This window comes from Kogia breviceps, chromosome 1 (assembly GCF_026419965.1).
Source record: "Kogia breviceps isolate mKogBre1 chromosome 1, mKogBre1 haplotype 1, whole genome shotgun sequence".
Classification (NCBI taxonomy): Eukaryota; Metazoa; Chordata; class Mammalia; order Artiodactyla; family Physeteridae; genus Kogia; species Kogia breviceps.
Genome location: NC_081310.1, coordinates 59,603,101 through 59,623,549, shown reverse-complemented (window position 1 = coordinate 59,623,549; position 20,449 = coordinate 59,603,101). Strand labels below are relative to the sequence as shown.

Here is a 20,449-nt window from a genome sequence, read left to right as displayed (position 1 = left end):
TTTTAAGCTGGAGAATAATAAAATCAGAAGGCTCCGATTTAGGTATAGAAGATGGCTAGCAGTGTTTCACAACTGGGATATGCCAATTTGGGGATACATTCTTTTTTTTTTTTTTTTTTGTGGTACGCGGGCCTCTCACCGTTGTGGCCTCTCCCGTGGCGGAGCACAGGCTCCGGACACGCAGGCTCAGCGGCCACGGCTCACGGGCCCAGTCGCTCTGCGGCACGTGGGATCTTCCCGGACCAGGGCACGAACCCGTGCCCCCAGCATCGGCAGGCGGATTCTCAACCACTGCGCCACCAGGGAAGCCCTGGGGGACACATTCTTGGGAATCCATCTATGAGCTCTCTTTAAGAAAATAGATCTTACGTTTTCATTTTAGTATTAACCTTAATAAAAATATTCTGAATCATATAGATAAACATGTGAATAAGTACCGCCATGTGACTTTGATGCCTATGTTTATAGTCATTTTGGCACAATGCAGTACTATTTTAAAAGGCCAGAGAAGTTAACGAGGCACATACTTAAGAGCAAAATCTATTCTTTCACCTCTTAAAAGTCACCTCTCCCTGTGATCTTTAACATCCATTAAAATAAAATGAGAGGAGTTCTGCTTCTTGTAATTGTAGAGTAGTTCATAGGTAACAGTTATAAATTCTGGACAAAATGCAAAAAGTAATTAGTGGAAGGCACTGGAGAGTGACTAAAGGCAGGCAGATTTTGGAGGAGAGTCAACACTTGGCAGACAGGAATGGCACTGGTTTTCCAGTTTTTATAGCTTTTAACCTGAGAATAGTTCTCAGTTAGTGGCATGCAGGGAATTAAAACCTTACTGGTCTTACTGGTTGAAGAATCGGAGGACAGAGATTAGGGTGACCATAGCAGTTGTAAAGTGAGGAATCCCAGAAAGAAGTAAGAACTGAGTGGGAGCCACGACTTCTGAGTATAATCCCCATTCAGATCTCTGGGTAACCCCTGAACTATGTAGGTATGAGGCAGACTCCAGCAGAATAAAGCCAGCGGGCACAAGGGAGATGCCCAGAGCTATGCAGGAAATATAACTATTCAGGAAATTTAATCATTTGTTTCTCTTTCTTTCTGCCAAATTAAATGTCCTTAATATTTGGATTTTTAGGAAAGTCAGTTAACACCATCCTGATACTAGTGGAATGTTTTGTTTGTTTGTTTCTTCCATGGAAGTGTCTTTTTAAAAATTGTAGTATAGTTGATTTGGGGAATGTTTTAAAATTAAAAATTTAAACTTAAAAATCAAATTTTATTTTTTAAATGAATGGTATTACAAACTACTGACTTTTTACTTTTAGATAATTTAATACTGTCTTAACACAGTTTTGTATTATAAGTAGTGCTCTTTAAACTATTCACCTCTACCACACTAGGTACAGTCAAATGGTTTGGGAAATTATTTGTATTACTTTTTATCCGCTAAAAATATACTATTTCTGTAAATATAAAAGCAGGTCTAATCAACCTAAGGATAACTAAGCAAGAGCCATAGAGATAAAGAATATCCTTGGGCTTCCCTGGTGGCGCAGTGGCTAAGAATCCGCCTGCCAATGCAGGGGACACGGGTTCGAGCCCTGGTCTGGGAAGATCCACATGCTGCAGAGCAGCTAAGCCCGTGAGCCACAACTACTGAGCCTGCGCTCTAGAGCTTGCGAGCCAGAACTACTGAGCTTGCATGCCACAACTACTGAAGCCCACAAGCCTAGAGCCCGTGCTCCGCAAATAGAGAAGCCACAGCAATGAGAAGCCCATGCACCACAATGAAGAGTAGCCCCCGCTCGCCACAACTAGAGAAAGCCCGCGCACAGCAACAAAGACCCAACCCAGCCAAAAATAAATGAAAGAAAGAAGGAAGGAAAGAAGGAAAGAAAGAAAGAAAAAGAAAAAGAAAGAAAGAAAGAATTTCCTGAAATAGTGTTTAAAGCTCCTTTATAAGGAGAAAAGTGACATTGAAAATAAGGCTGAATTAATAGAGGAAGTTTGGCTTTACCAATTAAACTCATGAAAGAATGTGGTGAGGTTGGTGAAGTACCTATTGCTTTAAATGGGGTGAGTGTGGAAGTGGGGCTGTGTTTTAACAGAAAACCTATCCTTCCATTCGCCTAGAACAGCTGGGACATTCTCTTGCCTTAGGAGGCAGCCAGGAGGGCAGACCAAATGCTCCCTCAAGAGCAATCTACATCTATTACTCTGATTGTTTGGTCACCATAGGATTAAAATATTAAAACAACTAATCTTCTAATATGGCAGAGTGTCAAATGCACTGAATACCAGTCCTCTTGGAATCAAATGAAAGGAGTTCTTGTGGGATATAAATAAATAACAGAAACAAATCTTTCCAATACCAATAGCTATCCAATGAAAAATTAGCTCTTAATTTTCAAGAAATAAAAATCATTATCAGTAATCCAGAATGTGCTCTTAAACACAGAGTATTCCACCAAAATCCACAGGATTAGATTTAAGAGCACTAGATAAATTATACTTTCAAGAAAAAGATATAAAATAATGCTTAGCTGGCGCCTACACATTCTCACTAGAATTTTCAGGCCACAAAGACTCCCAAGTGTGAGCTAACAAACACCATGGCTAAGTCCTCAATTCAATTATGCCAACTACATATTAGGAGCTAATAAGCACTGAAGAAGATAAACTGTTTGTGCTTTCTAAAACCTAATAACCTAGCAGAGGGATCAGAAAAGCAAAAAGTATAAAGTCAGAATGTGGTAAATGTTATATAAGGAGTTTAAACAATTTCTGTGTAAGTTTAAATGAAGGGGTGTGCATGTCTACTTAGGACATAGGCTATATGGAAAAGGCATCACTTGAGTTGTCCTAAGAGTCAGTAGGATTAAAAAACTTAAAACAAATTTTTAACAGAGTAACAATATGCATATAATTTTCAAGAATCATAGTAGTACAAGGTTCACAATGAAAAATAACAGACCTATTTTTTCCCTCCTCAGATCTCTGTTCCCCAGATACAACCCCTTTCAACTTTCTTTTGCTGTTCACTTCCACATTGCTTATAAACATGCTAGACTGTCCAATTTAAAGTGTATTCATTGACTTCCTACAAAGGAAGATAAGGATTTGGCTTTCTTCTACCTTTGTCCTCTGCTCCTTTGGCTTCCTCCTCCTCCTCCTCTCCCACAGTTAATAATTCCTCCTCAGTGCCAACTCTGTCCTTTATAATTCTGCTTATTAGCTTATGTTCCATTTATTTTCTTATGTGTCTGTTTCCTCTATCAGACTGTGCTATCCTCATCTTGCATACCCATGTGCACATCAGTGCCTGCTCCTTTGTGGGAACTCAAGTTTGCTGAACTGAATTAAATGCAAAGTAATCCGCTAGCATAAAACATGATGAGGTGCCATCTGGAGACAGCCACAATACCACAGGTACAGTTAACTGACACCACCAGGGCTGGTATGACAAAAATAACTCAGAAATGCGGAAACTACCTGTCACCAAAAATAGATTTATGGACAAGAACAGATCCTGTCAAATTTAACACATCAGAAGATCTCCCAGCACTCAATTCCCAGACGTTTTGCTTTGAGCCATCGTCCTTAGGTAACCTGCTCAGGCCTCCTCCTCAACATTCTAAAACGTAATATCTGTAGCTTCCTCCTGCATCCACTAGAAAGGTTTAAAAAAAACCCCACTCAGCTATCTGAAAAAAAATTTCAGCAACTCATATATAAACTTTTATCCACTTTAATAGAGGAATAAACCAAGGCTCTAAGGTAGCAAACATGGGTCATATAGGAGAGAATTTTGAGTGACTTTTTAAGGTTTGTGTGGAAAGGGAGGTGGCAAATACTCAGCACCTAGACTACTGCTTCCCTTCACAGTCAGGGACAATTGAGCCTGTTACGCCTTCCCCTTGAGTCCTGCTCCTTGAAACAGTCAAAGCCATAGCAAACTAACATGCCACTTGAGGGCGTAAACAATGAGATGGCATTGTTTATGCCTCACATTTATTTATTATATCTTTATTCATATTATGTCCTTTGAGACACAGATGCTTGCTGAATGAACTGAACTATCCAGTAAGCAAAATATAAGATTGGTATATTTGCTTAACAGAATCACTATTATGTTTTCCATGAGTCTAATGACATTTAAAAATTTTTCTTAAGGCTTTTTTTTTTTTTAGAGTAGTTTAACGTTCACAGCAAAATTGAGGGGAAGGTACAGAGATTTTTCCATTATCTCCCTAATGACTTTTAAAATAATTTTTTTATTTTGAAATAATTTCAGACTCTTAGAAAAGTTACAAAAATAGTGCAAAGAATTCATATATATGTTTCACCCAGATTCCCCAAATATCATTATTTCCCATATTTACTTTATCATTCTTTTTCTCCATATATATATTTTCTGATGTATATATTTTCTGATATATAGATATATATATATATGATCTTTCCTCAATTTTTGAGAGTAAGTTACAGATGGTGTGCCCCCTAAATACTCCCATGAGCATTTTCTAAATACAAGAAGAGTCTCTTATATAACCATGCTGCAATGATCAAAATCAGGAAATCAACACTGATATTATCTAATCTAAATCTACAGATTTTATTCAAATTTTGCCAAGTGTCCCATTAATGTCTATAACAAAAAAAAAGAAAAGAAAAAAGACAGAAACAAAGGAATAAAGAAACAAGAAAAGAAACAACAAAAAAAGGTACTATGCTTTATGAAGAGGAGAACAGCAGTGAAATAAATAAGATAGGGTGAAGTATCAATATCAATAAAGGGAATATATTTTTTAACATCTTTATTGGAGTATAATTGCTTTACAATGGTGTGTTAGTTTCTGCTGTATAACAAAGTGAGTCAGTTATATGTGTATATATATCCCCAAATTCCTCCCTCCCGCCTTCCCTATCCCACCCCTCTAGGTGGTCCCAAAGCACTGAGCTGATCTCCCTGTGCTATGCGGCTGCTTCCCACTAGCTATCTATTTTACATTTGGTAGTGTATATATGTCCATGTCACTCTCTCACTTCATCCCAGCTTACCCTTTCCCCTCCCCATGTCCTCAAGTTCACTCTCTAACGTCTGCGTCTTTTTTTCTGTCCTGCCCCTAGATTCATCAGAACCATTTTTTTTTTTTAAGATTCCACATATATGTGTTAGCATACGGTATTTGTTTTTCTCTTTCTGACTTACTTCACTCTGTATGACAGATGGTTTTCTCAGCGTATGCCCAGTAGTGGGATTACTGGGTCATATAGTAGTTCTATTTTTAGTTTTTTAAAGAACCTCCATACTGTTCCCCATAGTGGCTGTATCAATTTACATTCCCACCAACAGTGCAAGAGGGTTCCCTTTTCTCCACACCCTCTCCAGCATTTATTTGTAGATTTTTTGATGAGGACCATTCTGACCAGTGTGAGGTGATACCTCATTGTGGTTTTGATTTGCATTTCTCTAATGATTAGTGATGCTGAGCATCCTTCCATGTGTTTGTTGGCCATCTGTATATCTTCTTTGGAGAAATGTCTATTTAGGCCTTCTGCCCATTTTTGGATTGGGCTGTTTGTTTTTTTGATATTGAGCTGCATGAGCTGCTTGTATATTTTGGAGATTAATCTTTTGTCAGTTGCTTCGTTTGCTAAATTTTCTCCCATTCTGAGGGTTGTCAATAAAGGGAATATTTAATAGGCATATATACTCCAGGTAAGAAGTAATGAAATCTGAGCTAGGCTATGGCATTGAAATAAGAAGAGGGAATAGAAACAAACATTGCAGAGGTACCTTTCATAGGAACTGGTGGCTGGATTTGAGAGAGAGGATAAAATTTTAAAGTGGAAGAGTCAAAGAACTCCAAAATTTTTATTCTGGGTGAGGGCAGAATGATGTCAACATAAACCCCAACTGGAAGGCCAGGAGAAACAAGTTGGTGTGAAGGAAAATGAATTCAGTTCTAGACATATTAGGTTTGAAGAAGCACAGGGTATCCAGGTGGAGGCAAGGAAGTTAAGTGAGGATTTGGAACTTGGAAGAAAGACTGAGAGCTAGAGGTACTCCTACAGAGCATCCATTGCTACACAGTCTCCTATTATGGACTCAACCTCCACAGGAAAAAAAAAAGAGGACTAAAAACAGGCTCCTAGAGAAGGTCTATACTTAAGTAATCTCTGTGTTTGTGTGTGTATTCCTGTATTAAATGGAAGGTTAGACAAAAAGACCTAGCTAGCCCTTTCTACTTCTCAGATCCAATCCAATGACTTTAAGTAACTAAAATATAAATAATGATCAGTGAGAGTTATGCTTAACCATTATTCACTTAAAATTTAAACTCTAAGAATTTTTTTGAAAAGTTGGGGGACATAATATTTCCAACAAAACTTAATTAGAAAATGAAAAGCATTTTTTGAATACCAATGGCAGGCATTGTCCTTGACTCTAGAGAAATCTGAAAGTGAAAAAAGACATGGTGAGCCCCCAGAGGGCTAACAAGGTGGGATAGAGCACTTCATTTCCAAAGCTTATTATGTCCAGATTCATATACTGAAAAATAACTTAGCAAATCAGATTTTAGGTTATGTCTTGGTTCTATGTTAACAGTAAAAAATTTCTTTCATGTATAACTATAACTTCTTATAAATATTTGAGAAGAAATTAAGCATATCTTCTAACTAGAGGATAGAGATTTTATCTTATTTGAAATGATTCACCTCTTTCAAATCTTCAACTTCATTATAGAAACACAGAATTCAATCCATTCAATCAAACCTCAATTAAGACCACTTATTTAAATACCATCAGCATCCTGAATGGTGCCAAACTAAAATGCTTTTGTTTTCTTAAAGAAAAGGGAAAGAAACTGCTGAGGCAGAAAAGGAAAAAGAACTTGGGGGTGGTGAACATTAATAAAATCAGCCAAGCAGAACTAAAAACTTGAAGATTAAATTTAATGTGTAACTTTCCATTTTCCAACTGGAAGCTTTGAATAGTGACTTATGACTAAAACATCCAGCCTTTTCCAGGGAAAAGCTAGGGCCCAGAGGCAAAGCAATAGAAAACAAGAGATGACAAGAAAAACAGACAGGAAGAAGCGAATCAGAAGTAGAGGTGAAATGAGCAATAATTATAAGTGCTGATAGAGGAAAGGTCCATAAGAAAAACTAAAGACAGGACAATGATTCCTTCTGCTGGGGAAAAAAGCCATGTTTAGTTCAAGAGGCAATCTAATGACTTCACGCCCAGATCAGTAATTTGGGGGCCAGGGCCGAGGGTGGTAAACCTCTAAACCTGCATCATTAGTACCTGTGTGTACCACTTAGGTGTGAACCACTTTAGTGTTACTCACAGTTACTGGGAAAAGGTGACATGAAACCTCATTATGTTGAATAACTGATTTTTACTATATGAATTATATTCTACTTTATTCTAGATTTTATACTAAAAAATTATTATAGAAACTTAAGCCTCACAAAAATTATGAATGAAACACTAGAATATGAAAATCTAGACTATCTATATAATTCGAGCATTTCAATATCTTGATTTAAAGGGGTAAAATCTATTTGGTATCTATTAAATAGTATGCATTTTATTTTTTATTTATTTATTTTTTTGTGGTACGCGGGCCTCTCACTGTTGTGGCCTCTCCCGTTGCGGAGCACAGGCTCTGGACGCGCAGGCTCAGCGGCCATGGCTCACGGGCCCAGCCGCTCCGCGACGTGTGGGATCTTCCCGGACCGGGGCACGAACCCGTGTCCCCTGCATTAGCAGGCGGATTCTCAACCACTGCGCCACCAGGGAAGCCCAATAGTATGCATTTTAAATGTGAACTTATTAAATTCTTATAACTACATGACGAAAATGCTTTTGTTGCAATTACTCAAATGATTATTAAACCAAAATTCTAAATCATGGGCAATTTCTTTTTTCAATTAACGTTTTCAGTTAATACATTCACACTGTAAAAAAAAAAAAGGCCTAAAATAGTACAAAGAGAAGTAAGATTCCCTCCCCAGAGGCATTCACTGTCAACAGTCAAATACCAACCATTCAGCAGTCACTGTGCTGCCTTTTTTGGGGGGATGGGGGAGGACAGGGGAGAAGCAGCAATTACTTTTTGGACTTTTAAGTGCTGCATGCCAAATATACAATTAAATTATAACTAAGCCTTTATTATACTGGTTTTTAAGATGCCTCCCAGTTTCAGAGATGTTAACATGTGAAAAAATATGTATTTTAATGGGTGAAATATGGTATATGATGCCTCGCTGATTGTGTTTTTCAGAACTTAAATGTAGTATCTAAAAAGTAACACTACTTTATCTCTATGGTATGGGCTTCAAATATTACCTTTATAACTATCAACTATAAGAAATATAATTAGAAAATCATCAATCATACACATGTTCCCAAGTAAATGTGGCTTTTCTAATCTTTCCATTGATCTGACCCTGCCCTCATACCACAATGCTTTAATTACACTAAGCCTTGACATCTGGTAGGAAGAATTCCTCTGTCTTGTTCATCTTCAACACCATCTTAGCTATTCATTTATCTTTACTCTCTCAAATGCATTTTAGAACCATTTGTCAAGTTTCCAGAAAAACCCTCCTGGATTCTGATCATGATCCTTCTGGATATAATATAATTTCAATTATGTTAAAGTTATAGATTAATTTGGGAGAACTGATATCTCTATAATTTTCAGTCTTCCCCTCTTTGAACACAGTATCTCTTTCCACTTATTCAGGTCTTTTATGTTCTTCAATGCAGTTTTATATTTTCCTTCATAAAAGTCTTCTACATTTTTTCTTAAGTTTTACTGGTAGATACTTTATAGTCTTCTTGCTTCTCAGATAAGTATCTTTTAAAAAATTACATTTTCTATTTATGTCAGTAAAAAGGGATAATATTGATTTTTTTCTGTGATGATTTTATATCAAGATTGCTAAACTCTATAAATAGAAGGTGAACTCAGTTTCTTGGATTTTCTATGTAGACTACTGTGATAGTTAACTTTATATGTCAACTTGACTGGGCTAAAGGATGCCCAGATAGCTGGTACAACATTATTTCAGGGTGTGCTGTGAGGGTGTCACTGGAAGAGATGAGCATTCGAACCAGTAGATTAAGTTAAGAAGATCGGCCTCACCAATGCATGTGGGCAGCATCCAATCCACTGAGGGCCTGAATAGAACAGAAAGGTGTAAGAAGGGTGAGTCTACTCTTTGTGCTTGAGTTAAGACACCCTTCTGCTCTAGGACATCAGCTCTCCTATTTCTTAGGCTTTCAGACTCCCTTCCTCATCACTCTCAGACCTTGGGACTCAGACTGAATTACACCACTGGCTTTCCTGGTTCTCCAGCTTGCAGACAGTAGTAGATCATGGGATTTCTCAGCCTCCACACCAGGAGAGCGAACTCCTAGAGTAAATCTATCCTTGATCTCTCTCTATATCCTATTAGTTCTATTTCTCTGAAGAACCCTGACTAATACAACTATCTGTCATATCTGTCACCCCAATTGATGATTTATAGCTCATTTTCCAATTGGGTTTAGAACATTTTCAACATCTTTATAGTTAGGGACACAGTGGGGAAACCCCCTTTTTAATGGCTCATCAAACAAAATAAGACTATGGACCCTCTTATACCATTACTATGAGGGTATCTCAGGCAAACTGATTCTCTTTATGTGTTATATGCCTGAAGAGGCCTCAATTCTAAGTTGAAATTTCTGACATCATTGTTTGGGGTTGAAGGGATTGGAATAAGGAAGTATCACTTTTTCCTCAACACACTGGATATATTTGTTTTAAAAATTTAAACTAATAACAGTGTTCAAAAACTATTTCTGACAGACAACAGATATTATTTACTTCCTTCACAGAAGTAATAAGCATTACAACTTATGAAGTATTTCTTGTCAAGCAAGTTCAAACCTCAATCTGGTGAAGTTTTAGTTATCTACCTACTAATTTATAGGAAATATAGGGGACAGAGGAATACACAGGATACAATCAGAAAAACCAAATTTTTATAAACTACAGGGCACACAATATGGTATCCTCAAAAAATAAGCTACAAGGAAAATGAAAGGTAGAGGGAGGAATCTGTACACAAAAGAAATTTAAGAGATATATCAACCAACTGCAATCTAACTGAATCCAAACTGTTTTAAAAAAATAATTTATGAGATAATCCAGGAAATTTGATGACTGACTAGATATTTAATGATATTAATGAATTGTTATTAATATTTCGGGTATGATAATAGATAATGATTTTACAAAAAGAATTATTACATTTAGAGAATATATAATAAAATATTTACAAATGAAATGATACAATATCTGAACCTTCCTTCAAAATAATCCACTGGGATCTGGGAGATAACACACAGGAAACAACCATAAGTGTACACCATAAGTGTACAATAGGTACATGGGGTTTAATTTCCAGGTTTGAAATTTTCCATAATAAAAAGTTTTGGAGGAAAAAACTATTTCTGAAATTATAGCCCCTAAAACTGATAAATACTTGTGACTTTTTTGTTTTGTTGTTTTAATAGGTAAAGGGGACAAAACAAAGAAAAACAAAAGTGATATACTAATCACAAATATTTATAGGTTTATGCATAAAATTACCAAAATATTATAACTGTTTTAAAGTATTGGTAATTTTTCTTATAAATAAGTTTTTCTGTAATTTTAATAACACTCTCCAACGTAATGTTAGAACAGGTTAAATATATCTATTATAAAAACAACTAAAACATGGGGTAGGGTAAGCTATATGTATGTACTAAGACATTCAGCATAGTGTTATTAAAATCAAGAATAAAACCTGAAAAGCCTATGATCAATAGGGAAATAGGTAATTAAATGTACCTACTAACCATTTTGGAAAGCCACTAAAAATGTAAAGACTTCATAACAGTACTTAAAAATGTTTACAAAATTTGTAATCTTAACACCTAGTCCATGTGTAGTACAGGTTTAATGTTCATTAAAATGCTATGTGAGATAAAGTAGAATACAAATAACTTTTATGCATATTACAACTGCAGCTACACTAAAAACATACATAAAACAAATATTAAAAGGAAATAAGAAAAAGGAATTTTATGTGAACATGCTGGGACAGATTTTTTTTCCCCTCTATGATGTATTTTTCATAGTTACATGCTTTTATTTTAAAAAATAAATCTAATATCTTACAAAGTACACAATAGAGAACATCTAATAACATTAAAGAAATTTAATCCTTTAATCCCCCAAATCTAAAATATTATCATTTGGGCATATTATCAACAAAAATTATTAGTGAGATACTTTATATTCCTTTTTCTTACTAGTCTTTAAAATTCACTGTGTATTTTACATTTACAGAACATCTCAAATCAGACCAGCCACATTTTCAGTGCTCAACAGCATATGTGGCTAGTGGCTGCTATAACTGGACAGTGCATGTCTAGAGAGCATGAACTTTAGCATTCACACGTTCAACAAGTATTGCATTCTAGAAATGTTTTATTTCCTTTATTGAGAAAAATATCCTGAGGCAAATAGGTCAGAATGTTAATATTTGCCCATTCTTGCTAGTGAGCACATTTTCTTTAAAAATATTCATTGAGGGGCTTCCCTGGTGGCGCAGTGGTTGAGAGTCCACCTGCCGATGCAGGGGACACGGGTTCATGCCCCAGTCCGGGAGGATCCCACATGCTGCAGAGCGGCTGAGCCCGTGAGCCATGGCCGCTGAGCCTGCGTGTCCGGAGCCTGTGCTCCGCAACGGGAGAGGCCACAAAACTGAGAGGCCCACGTACCGGAAAAAAAAAAAAAAAAAAAAAAAATTCATTGAATACTCCTTTTCTGAATTAATTCCCCCTGCAAACTGTAAATAATTTCTTACCCAAACTCCCTAATTTAACGCCTTCTCCAAAGTTACCAATGTTCCAGTCAATTTAGACATGAAAGTAACACCTCTGCTTTCAGTAACTTATCTATGCCACTATATTCATGGTTATAACTTATTTTAAGATTTTTAAAAATAAAAGTATAAGCTATTTCTGCACAAGAGAATCATCTTCTCCAACTCACTTTCCTAATTTGGAGTGAAGCAGACATTTGTATTAAGGACACGGGTAACTTTTGCTTTTATCTCTATAAACATTCTACCCCTGTAATTAAAATCTAATTCATGTTTAATTTTGCTATTAACTCTTTAACAACAGCACACTGTGCCCATTACTACTTTAATAGGAATAAGCTGCCTTCCAATGCGATGGCAATACGAAGGGGAGGAAAAAATTGTTCCCCTCAAATGGTTCTCATAGTTAGGCCTTTTCCTCTTTTAAAACAAGCTTCACTTTTGAAAGAGATCCATAATGTAGTTGTATCCAAAAATAACAAAAAGGGGCTTCCCTGGTGGCGCAGTGGTTAAGAATCCACCTGCCAATGCACGGAACACGGGTTCGAGCCCTGGTCTGGGAAGAACCCACATGCCACGGAGCAACTAATAGGTGTGCCACAACTACTGAACCTGTGTTCTAGAGCCCACGAGCCACAAGTATTGAGCCCGTGCTCCACAACAAGAGAAGCCACTGCTCGCTGCAACTAGAGAAAGCCCACGCACAGCAATGCTGACCCAATGCAGCCAAAGATAAATAAATAAATTTTTAAAAATTTATTAAAAGACAAAAATAACAAAAAATATTTCCCCAGTTAAATAATATATAGTATTGGGAAGTAAAGAATAAGACATCTTTTAAAGTAATAAGTAGTTTAGTTCCAAACTATGGGGAATGCTAATTTGTTAGTACTGGATTTATCAATAACCCATACATACTTTAAATATCTTAATAATAGTACTTTGTATTTGTAAGGTGCTTTGCAGTTTTTAAAACACTTTTAAAATCAGTGTATCTGGTATAGACAATCTTATTTACAAAGCAGAAATAGAAACACAGATGTAGAGAACAAACTTATGAATACCAAGGGGGAAGGGGGGAGGGTGGGATGAATTGAGAGATTGGGATTGACATATACACACTATTGATACTATGTGTAAAACAGATAACTAATGAGAACCTACTGTATAGCACAGGGAACTCTTTACTCAATGCTCTGTGGTGACCTAAGTTGAGAAGGAAATCCAAAAAAGAGGGGATATATGTATACATATAGTTGATTCACTGTGCTATACAGTATAAACTAACACAATATTGTAAAGCAACTATACTCCAATAATTAATAAATAAATAAATAAAATCAGTGTATCATTTGTATTCACGGCACTGTTATTTACTACCTGTTTGTAGGATAGGATCTAATAAATAACCATGTCACAAATTTTTTACTTTTTCATTTGCATGGTATTTTAGGAAAGTATTTCACAGCATATAATAACATGTATATTTATCTCTTCCAGAAATCCTAAAAATCAACATAAACCTAAGAAGTAAGAAGGGAACTGACAATGTAGAAAACTGCTATTGGAAGAAAAAAGTTTATTTCAGAACATTTAAAATTAGCTATTGCATTCTTGTCCTTTTATTTCTAAGCATCAGTACAGAAATGTAAAATCTAGAAGAACATTCTGCTGCACATTCTGGTAAGAAGATATTCTTTTCCTATTTAAATAAAGACCTAATGTTTTCTAAGCACTTAATTTTACTAACGCATTATGACTGAAGTTACTCAGTTGGGAAAATGCCTTTCTTGCTCAGGGATCTCCATACACACTCCATATGTTCCAGTGATATATACAACAGGTAGTGGAATCCTTGGTAGCCTTGACAATAATTTCCAAGAAGAAAAAAGAAGTGTATTAAAGAAATTTAAAATGGCCCAACCACTGATCAATGTTAAATAAATGATGGCAATTGTATTATTTCCCAAGTGTACTCTGATGGTCAGGAACGTTACAGCATAATACCAGAGTACTCCAGCCATCTAGAGGAACACTGTGCTGCTCTCAGTAGGCTCCAAGATGAATCACACAGGCAAGGACAGTTACTGCCTTGCATGAAATCTACCTAAAATATGATAAAAGTACTTCATATATACAGAAACTTATTACAAATTCAATACTTATGAATTGTTAAACTTCTCTTTAACCTGTTTGTACTTCCAACTTGGAGTTTCTCTTCCCTGGTGGTCTAGTGGCCAGAATTTGGTGCTCTCAACTTGGAGTTTCTCCTAGAATTATGTTTCATTTAATCACTACTATCTCCAAGTTTGCTTTGATTTGATCTAAAACGACTGCATTTTAAATGGTACTAGTGCTCTAGGATTTCTCTATATTAGCTCTTTTCAAAACCTTCTACTAATTGTATTATTTCTTTTGAAATGGTGAAATTAAAATACATGCAATATTCTAAGTGGGATCTGATAAATGCTGAGCATAATGGAATAATTCCTTTCTGACTCTCACATGTATAGTCTTCTAAATTATACTGGAAAAAAAAACTAGCAATAGTACTAACTTGTCCAGCTACACCAAATCACCAAAGTGATCATTTCAATTAAATTCTCTAAGAATGGGTGCTGCTTTATTTTTAAAAAGTCAGTTGGGATTAAGAAGAAAACAAACACATTCTATGTCATGTGAAGCAAAACTGGCTTGGACCAATTTGGTTTAATAGTAATGTTCTGGATAAAATATGTTTAACTGCAGGAAAAAGAATACACTCATGAATAGACTTTTAAATCTGCCTATAAGTCAAGATAAGTAAGCCAACATTAAGCAAAACTACCATTTTTCAGTGAACTTTATAGTTTCCAGACCACCTTTTCCTATCTCTCTGTGCACCTATTCCCCACTTTAAGCAGTCAATGCTACTTAGTTTTTCTTGCCAATCTCCTCATATTAAAAGAGAAAGAGATCCAACCCCATTATTTGTATTATTCACATTTGCATATATATGATTTCCAATGCTGCATTTTAAATCTTATTCTAATTGGAAACACCTCATCCTTGTTTAGAAATTTTAAAATATCCACACAACTATAGAGTCTGAACAGAAACCAATCCTTCTGAGAATAGCAAACAAACAAAACAAACGAAAAACAAAAAATGGATAAGGAGTGCCATGTTTGTTTAAATTTAATTTCAATGGTGTTATTCCTGACAGAACAAATCCAAGATATGCAATAAACAGATTATTTTGGAATTGAGAAAGCTAACGGTAAAAAAAAAAGCCAAAAAACCGCCAACAACGAAACACAAAAATAACCAATCTTTTTTTCCCTATCCCCCAGGGTGTCTTGGTGGCCTAGAATAACACATGAGGAAACCTAGTCAACCTATGGCTGATAGAGACTTATTCCTGGGAGCTGCTAAGATCAGGGCCCACATCCCTTCTCACAAGCTTCTTGCAAGTTCTCAAAATTATCCTGACACCAAGACACCTGTCATCTCCTTATCTTTCAACTGCCCTCCCCTTCCCACATGAACACAGGTCCTTCTCTTTTCCTAACATTGGTTAGATAATGATCTCTATTAAATTTCTGGAAAGAAAAGAGTCTGCCCCAAGACTCATAGGGTTTTGTGTGTTTGTGTGCATTGTGTGTGTATGTATAAATAAACATTGGGCATAATTTGTACTTTAATGCATATTTTGGGGTATGATTCTATGTCATAATTTAATCTCAGCTAATTTAACATGTTAGAATTTTATTTATTATTGCTATGTCTGCTAATAAAGTTTTTATAAAAAATTTATTTCTGAGAAGCTTCTATTTTATTAACAGAAGTATTTTTCTGTATCAAACTAACCACTCCTCATCTTCTATCTACTACAGTATTTGGTTTTGATCTCTAAATCAGGAGTCCTTAATCTTTTTTTTTTTTTTTTTTTTTTTTTTTTGTGGTAGGCGGGCCTCTCACTGTTGTGGCCTCTCCCTTTGCGGAGCACAGGCTCCGGACGCGCAGGCTCAGCAGCCGTGGCTCACGGGCCCAGCCGCTCCGAGGCATGTGGGATCTTCCCGGACCGGGGCACGAACCCGTGTCCCCTGCATCGGCAGGCGGATTCTCAACCACTGCGCCACCAGGGAAGCCCCCTTAATCTTTTTTTAATCCTTAATCTATTTTGAGAATAGAATGGAAGCTATGAAACTTCTCCACAGAAAATTACAAACAATACAAAATTCTGCATAGAGATTCAGTTAAAAAATTCTCTAAGGTCCATCCATGAGACCCAGGGTTAAAAACTCCTTCTCCGAGTGAATTTGAGTGTTTCACTTGTTCTTATTAAAATAATTTTGCTAAAAATGGACAATTTCTTCAATTTCTAAGATCCCTTATGATTCCATTCAGGTTTTTATTCTGTCTCTATAAACTACAATTTCTTCTATTTGTTGGTTAAAAAAGAAAAGCAAGGTCAACAATAAGAATGCCTACATAATTTAATATTTTCTTTCTTGTCTCAATTCTTTTTGAGTATGATATGCTAGGAAGAGCTGCATATATCCAATGCAGATACAATCTACATGTGGCCAAAACATATATCCAACAGCCGTGTATTCTGGACTTGGGCACTGGAACTGAGCCTCACTTATAGATTACAATTTAAAAACTTACTGAAGGTTAGATATGTTTCATATAGATGAAAATGAAACTGTTCCTGGAGAAATTCTTGCAGGGCCAAGCACATTGCCTTGTATATACTAAGTGCTCAATAAGTTAAGTAAAATGGACAATACATGTAGAATGGAGTCAGAACAATCACCAAGAATTACTTTCTTACTTTATACATGAATGCATAGTTTGGCAATGAAGTTACACAGCAGAATCAACTGTAATTTTATAGTCATCCCTCACAAATCAAAACCCCAAACTGTCCTATACACTAATGATGAAAAATCTGAAAGAGAAATTAAGGAAACACTCCCATTTGCCATTGCAACAAAAAGAAAAAAATACCTAGGAATAAAACTACCTAAGGAGACAAAAGACCTGTATGCAGAAAACTATAAGACACTTATGAAAGAAATTAAAGATGATACAAACAGATGGAGAGATACACCATGTTCTTGGATTGGAAGAATCAACATTGTGAAAATGACTATACTACCCAAAGCAAACTACAGATTCAATGCAATCCCTATCAAACTACCACTGGCATTTTTCACAGAACTAGAACCAAAAATTTCACAATTTGTATGGAAACACAAAAGACCCCGAATAGCCAAAGCGATCTTGAGAATGAAAAATGGAGCTGGAGGAATCAGGCTCTCTGACTTCAGATTATACTACAAAGCTACAGTAATCAAGATAGTATGGTACTGGCACAAAAACAGAAATATAGATCAATGGAACAGGATAGAAAGCCCAGAGATAAACCCACGCACATATGGTCACCTTATCTTTGATAAAGCAGGCAAGAATACACAATGGAGGAAAGACAGCCTCTTCAATAAGTGGTGCTGGGAAAACTGGACAGCTACATGTAAAAGAATGAAATTAGAACACTCCCTAACACCATATACAAAAATAAACTCAAAATGGACTAAAAACCTAAATGTAAGGCCAGACACTATAAAACTCTTAGAGGAAAACACAGGCAGAACACTCTATGACATAAATCACAGCAAGACCCTTTCTGACTCACCTCCTAGAGAAATGGAAATAAAAACAAAAATAAATAAATGGGACGTAATGAAACTTAAAAGCTTTTGCACAGCAAAGGAAACTATAAACAAGACAAAAAGACAACCCTCAGAGTGGGAGAAAATATTTGCAAACGAAGCAACTGACAAAGGATTGATTAAAAAAGAAAAGCAAGGTCAACAATAAGAATGCCTACGTAATTTAATATTTTCCAAATACACAAGCAGCTCATGCAGCTCAATATCAAAAAAACAAACAACCCAATCCAAAAATGGGCAGAAGACGTAAACAGACATTTCTCCAAAGAAGATATACAGATTGCCAACAAACACATGAAAGGATGCTCAACATCACTAATCATTAGAGAAATGCAAATCAAAACTACAGTGAGGTATCACCTCACACCAGTTAGAATGGCCATCATCAAAAAATCTACAAACAATAAATGCTAGAGAGGGTTTGGAGAAAAGGGAACCCTCTTGCACTGTTGGTGGGAATATAAATTGATACAGTCACTATGGAGAACAGTATGGAGGTTCCTTAAAAAACTAAAAACAGAACTACTATATGACCCAGCAATCCCACTACTGGGCATATACCCTGAGAAAACCATAGTTCAAAAAGAGTCATGTACCACAATGTTCATTGCAGCACTATTTACAATAGCCAAGACATGGAAGCAACCTAAATGTCCATCAACATATGAATGGATAAAGAAGATGTGGCACATATATACAATGGAATATTACTCAGCCATAAAAAGAAACGAAATTGAGCTATTTGTAGTGAGGCGGATGGACCTAGAGTCTGTCATACAGAGAGAAGTAAGTCAGAAAAAGAAAAACAAATACCGTATGCTAACACATATAAGTGGAATCTAAAAAAAAAAAATGATTCTGAAGAACCTTGGGGCAGGACAGAAATGAAGACGCAGATGTAGAGAATGGACTTGAGGACACAGGGAGGGGGAAGGGGAAGATGGGACGAAGTGAGAGAGTGGCATGGACATATATACACTACCAAATGTAAAATACATAGCTTGTGGGAAGCAGCCACATAGCACAGGGAGATCAGCTCAGTGCTTTGGGACCACCTAAAGGGGTGGGATAGAGAGGGTGGGAGGGAGATGCAAGAGGGAGGGGATATGGGGATATGTGTATATGTATAACTGATTCATTTTGTTATAAAGCAGAAACTAACACACCATTGTAAAGCAATTATACTCCAATAAAGATGTTAAAAAAAAATCCCCAGACTGTAATACTTAATAATTCTGAGGGGGTTTTTTTTGTTTTTTTTGGTTCTTTTTGGCAGTACATGGGCCTCTCACTGTTGTGGCCTCTCCTGCTGCAGAGCACCGGCTCCAGACACGCAGGCCCAGCGGCCATGGCTCATGGGCCTAGCTGCTCCACGGCATGTGGGATCTTCCTGGACCGGGGCATGAACCCGTGTCCTCTGCATTGGCAGGTGGACCCTCAACCACTGCACCACCAGGGAAGCCAATAATTTTGAGTTTTAAAATTTGTTTCAAATTATTCTAACTTCTTTTTAATATTTGAAAACTCTAATGGTTTACACCTATGAAAATATGCTACCTATTTACTTCCAATGGGTATGTAACTTGAGTAGTTTTCCTCTTTAAAGGAGGGCTTTTGTGGCTTATAAAGCGATCAATTCTATCCAGGTCTTATCAGCATCATTTTTTGATATGAATACCTATACACATTTACCTCAAACACTTTAAAAACAGAAAGGTCTATATTAAAAAAAATCTCAAGGAGCTGTTTCAGAATATTCAATAAATGGTTTTGCTGTTGTTTATGCAAAAGACATAGGCATATAAAAATACTAAAAATTTTAAAGTGTAAGTCATTGCTAAATTATCAATTCAATCATTTAGAAAATCTTACATGACTTAATGATTTAAAAACAAATTCCATTTCTATTAATACAAATCTGCTTACCCCAATTGAGTACATATTTATCCTTGATATTTGCCCTTTAAGTTAATTACTCTCACTCATGAGTGTCAGGTGATCAAATAATAATGGTGCCTCTAGAATGCCATTTTTAGAGACTTTTATCACTCAGTGAAAATAACTACTTCAAATGATATTTTCATATTAAAAATTCAGCATAAGAATGATTTTGAGCCAACTGTTTTCACTATCAATTATAATTTAATATTAAAACATTCACAATGTCCTGAGATAGTACTTTATGTTGGCTTTACACTGAGTACTAATGTGGAATTCTTACCTGTAATGTACATGTGTGACTACTGGTTTCCTGTATCCAAGGATCCAGGTTTGAATATCTATGGGTTCAGCTTTGGGATAAGCTATGGTTGTATCTATTACCCACTGGAGGCCTTTCGATCTGTTGTCTGAGAACAATATAAAACTGGATCAATTTTTATATTATTTGCAGCAAATAACACAGTATAGAATTATAAAGCATAATGATATATCCTTTGCTTTAAGAGAATGAACTTTGGTGTTACTGTTCTATATGATGTACTTAGGATGAAATTAAGCATTTCCTATTACATTATAAAATGGCTGAATCTCAAACAAATTAAACAACAGTGCTATAATTTATTGGACATGCATCATTTAAGCATTCAATACATTATGCAGTATCAAGGTCTAATTTACATTTTATCTCTCATAAAAACTGGCCTACAAAAAAAGTCAGTAGCTAAAGTATCACATCACAAAAGCGAAAAGCTGACCTTAAAACAAAAAACTCCACTCACTAAATATAACACAATATAATACAAACACCAAGCTTTGTGATACTTGGGAGGCATTAATAAATATTG

General features: G+C 36.0%; 1 protein-coding gene across 9 annotated transcripts in view; it reads right to left on the bottom strand.

The window, feature by feature from the left end:
• Positions 1-20,449, bottom strand: part of LPGAT1 (lysophosphatidylglycerol acyltransferase 1) — a 75,148-nt gene that overhangs the window by 9,489 nt on the left and 45,210 nt on the right. For 4 of the 9 annotated variants that reach the window (XM_059076257.2, XM_059076249.2, XM_059076239.2 and 1 more), the window contains one exon: positions 19,885-20,011. The exons of 1 other annotated variant lie outside the window; for it this stretch is intronic. In XM_059076257.2, the coding sequence (XP_058932240.1) occupies positions 19,885-20,011 (127 nt within the window). Of the gene's footprint in view, positions 1-9,167; positions 9,203-10,030; positions 11,823-13,697; positions 13,807-19,884; positions 20,012-20,449 lie in introns of those variants that run through there. 4 more of the 9 variants (XM_067032131.1, XM_067032160.1, XM_067032141.1 and 1 more) reach the window with 4 other exon arrangements.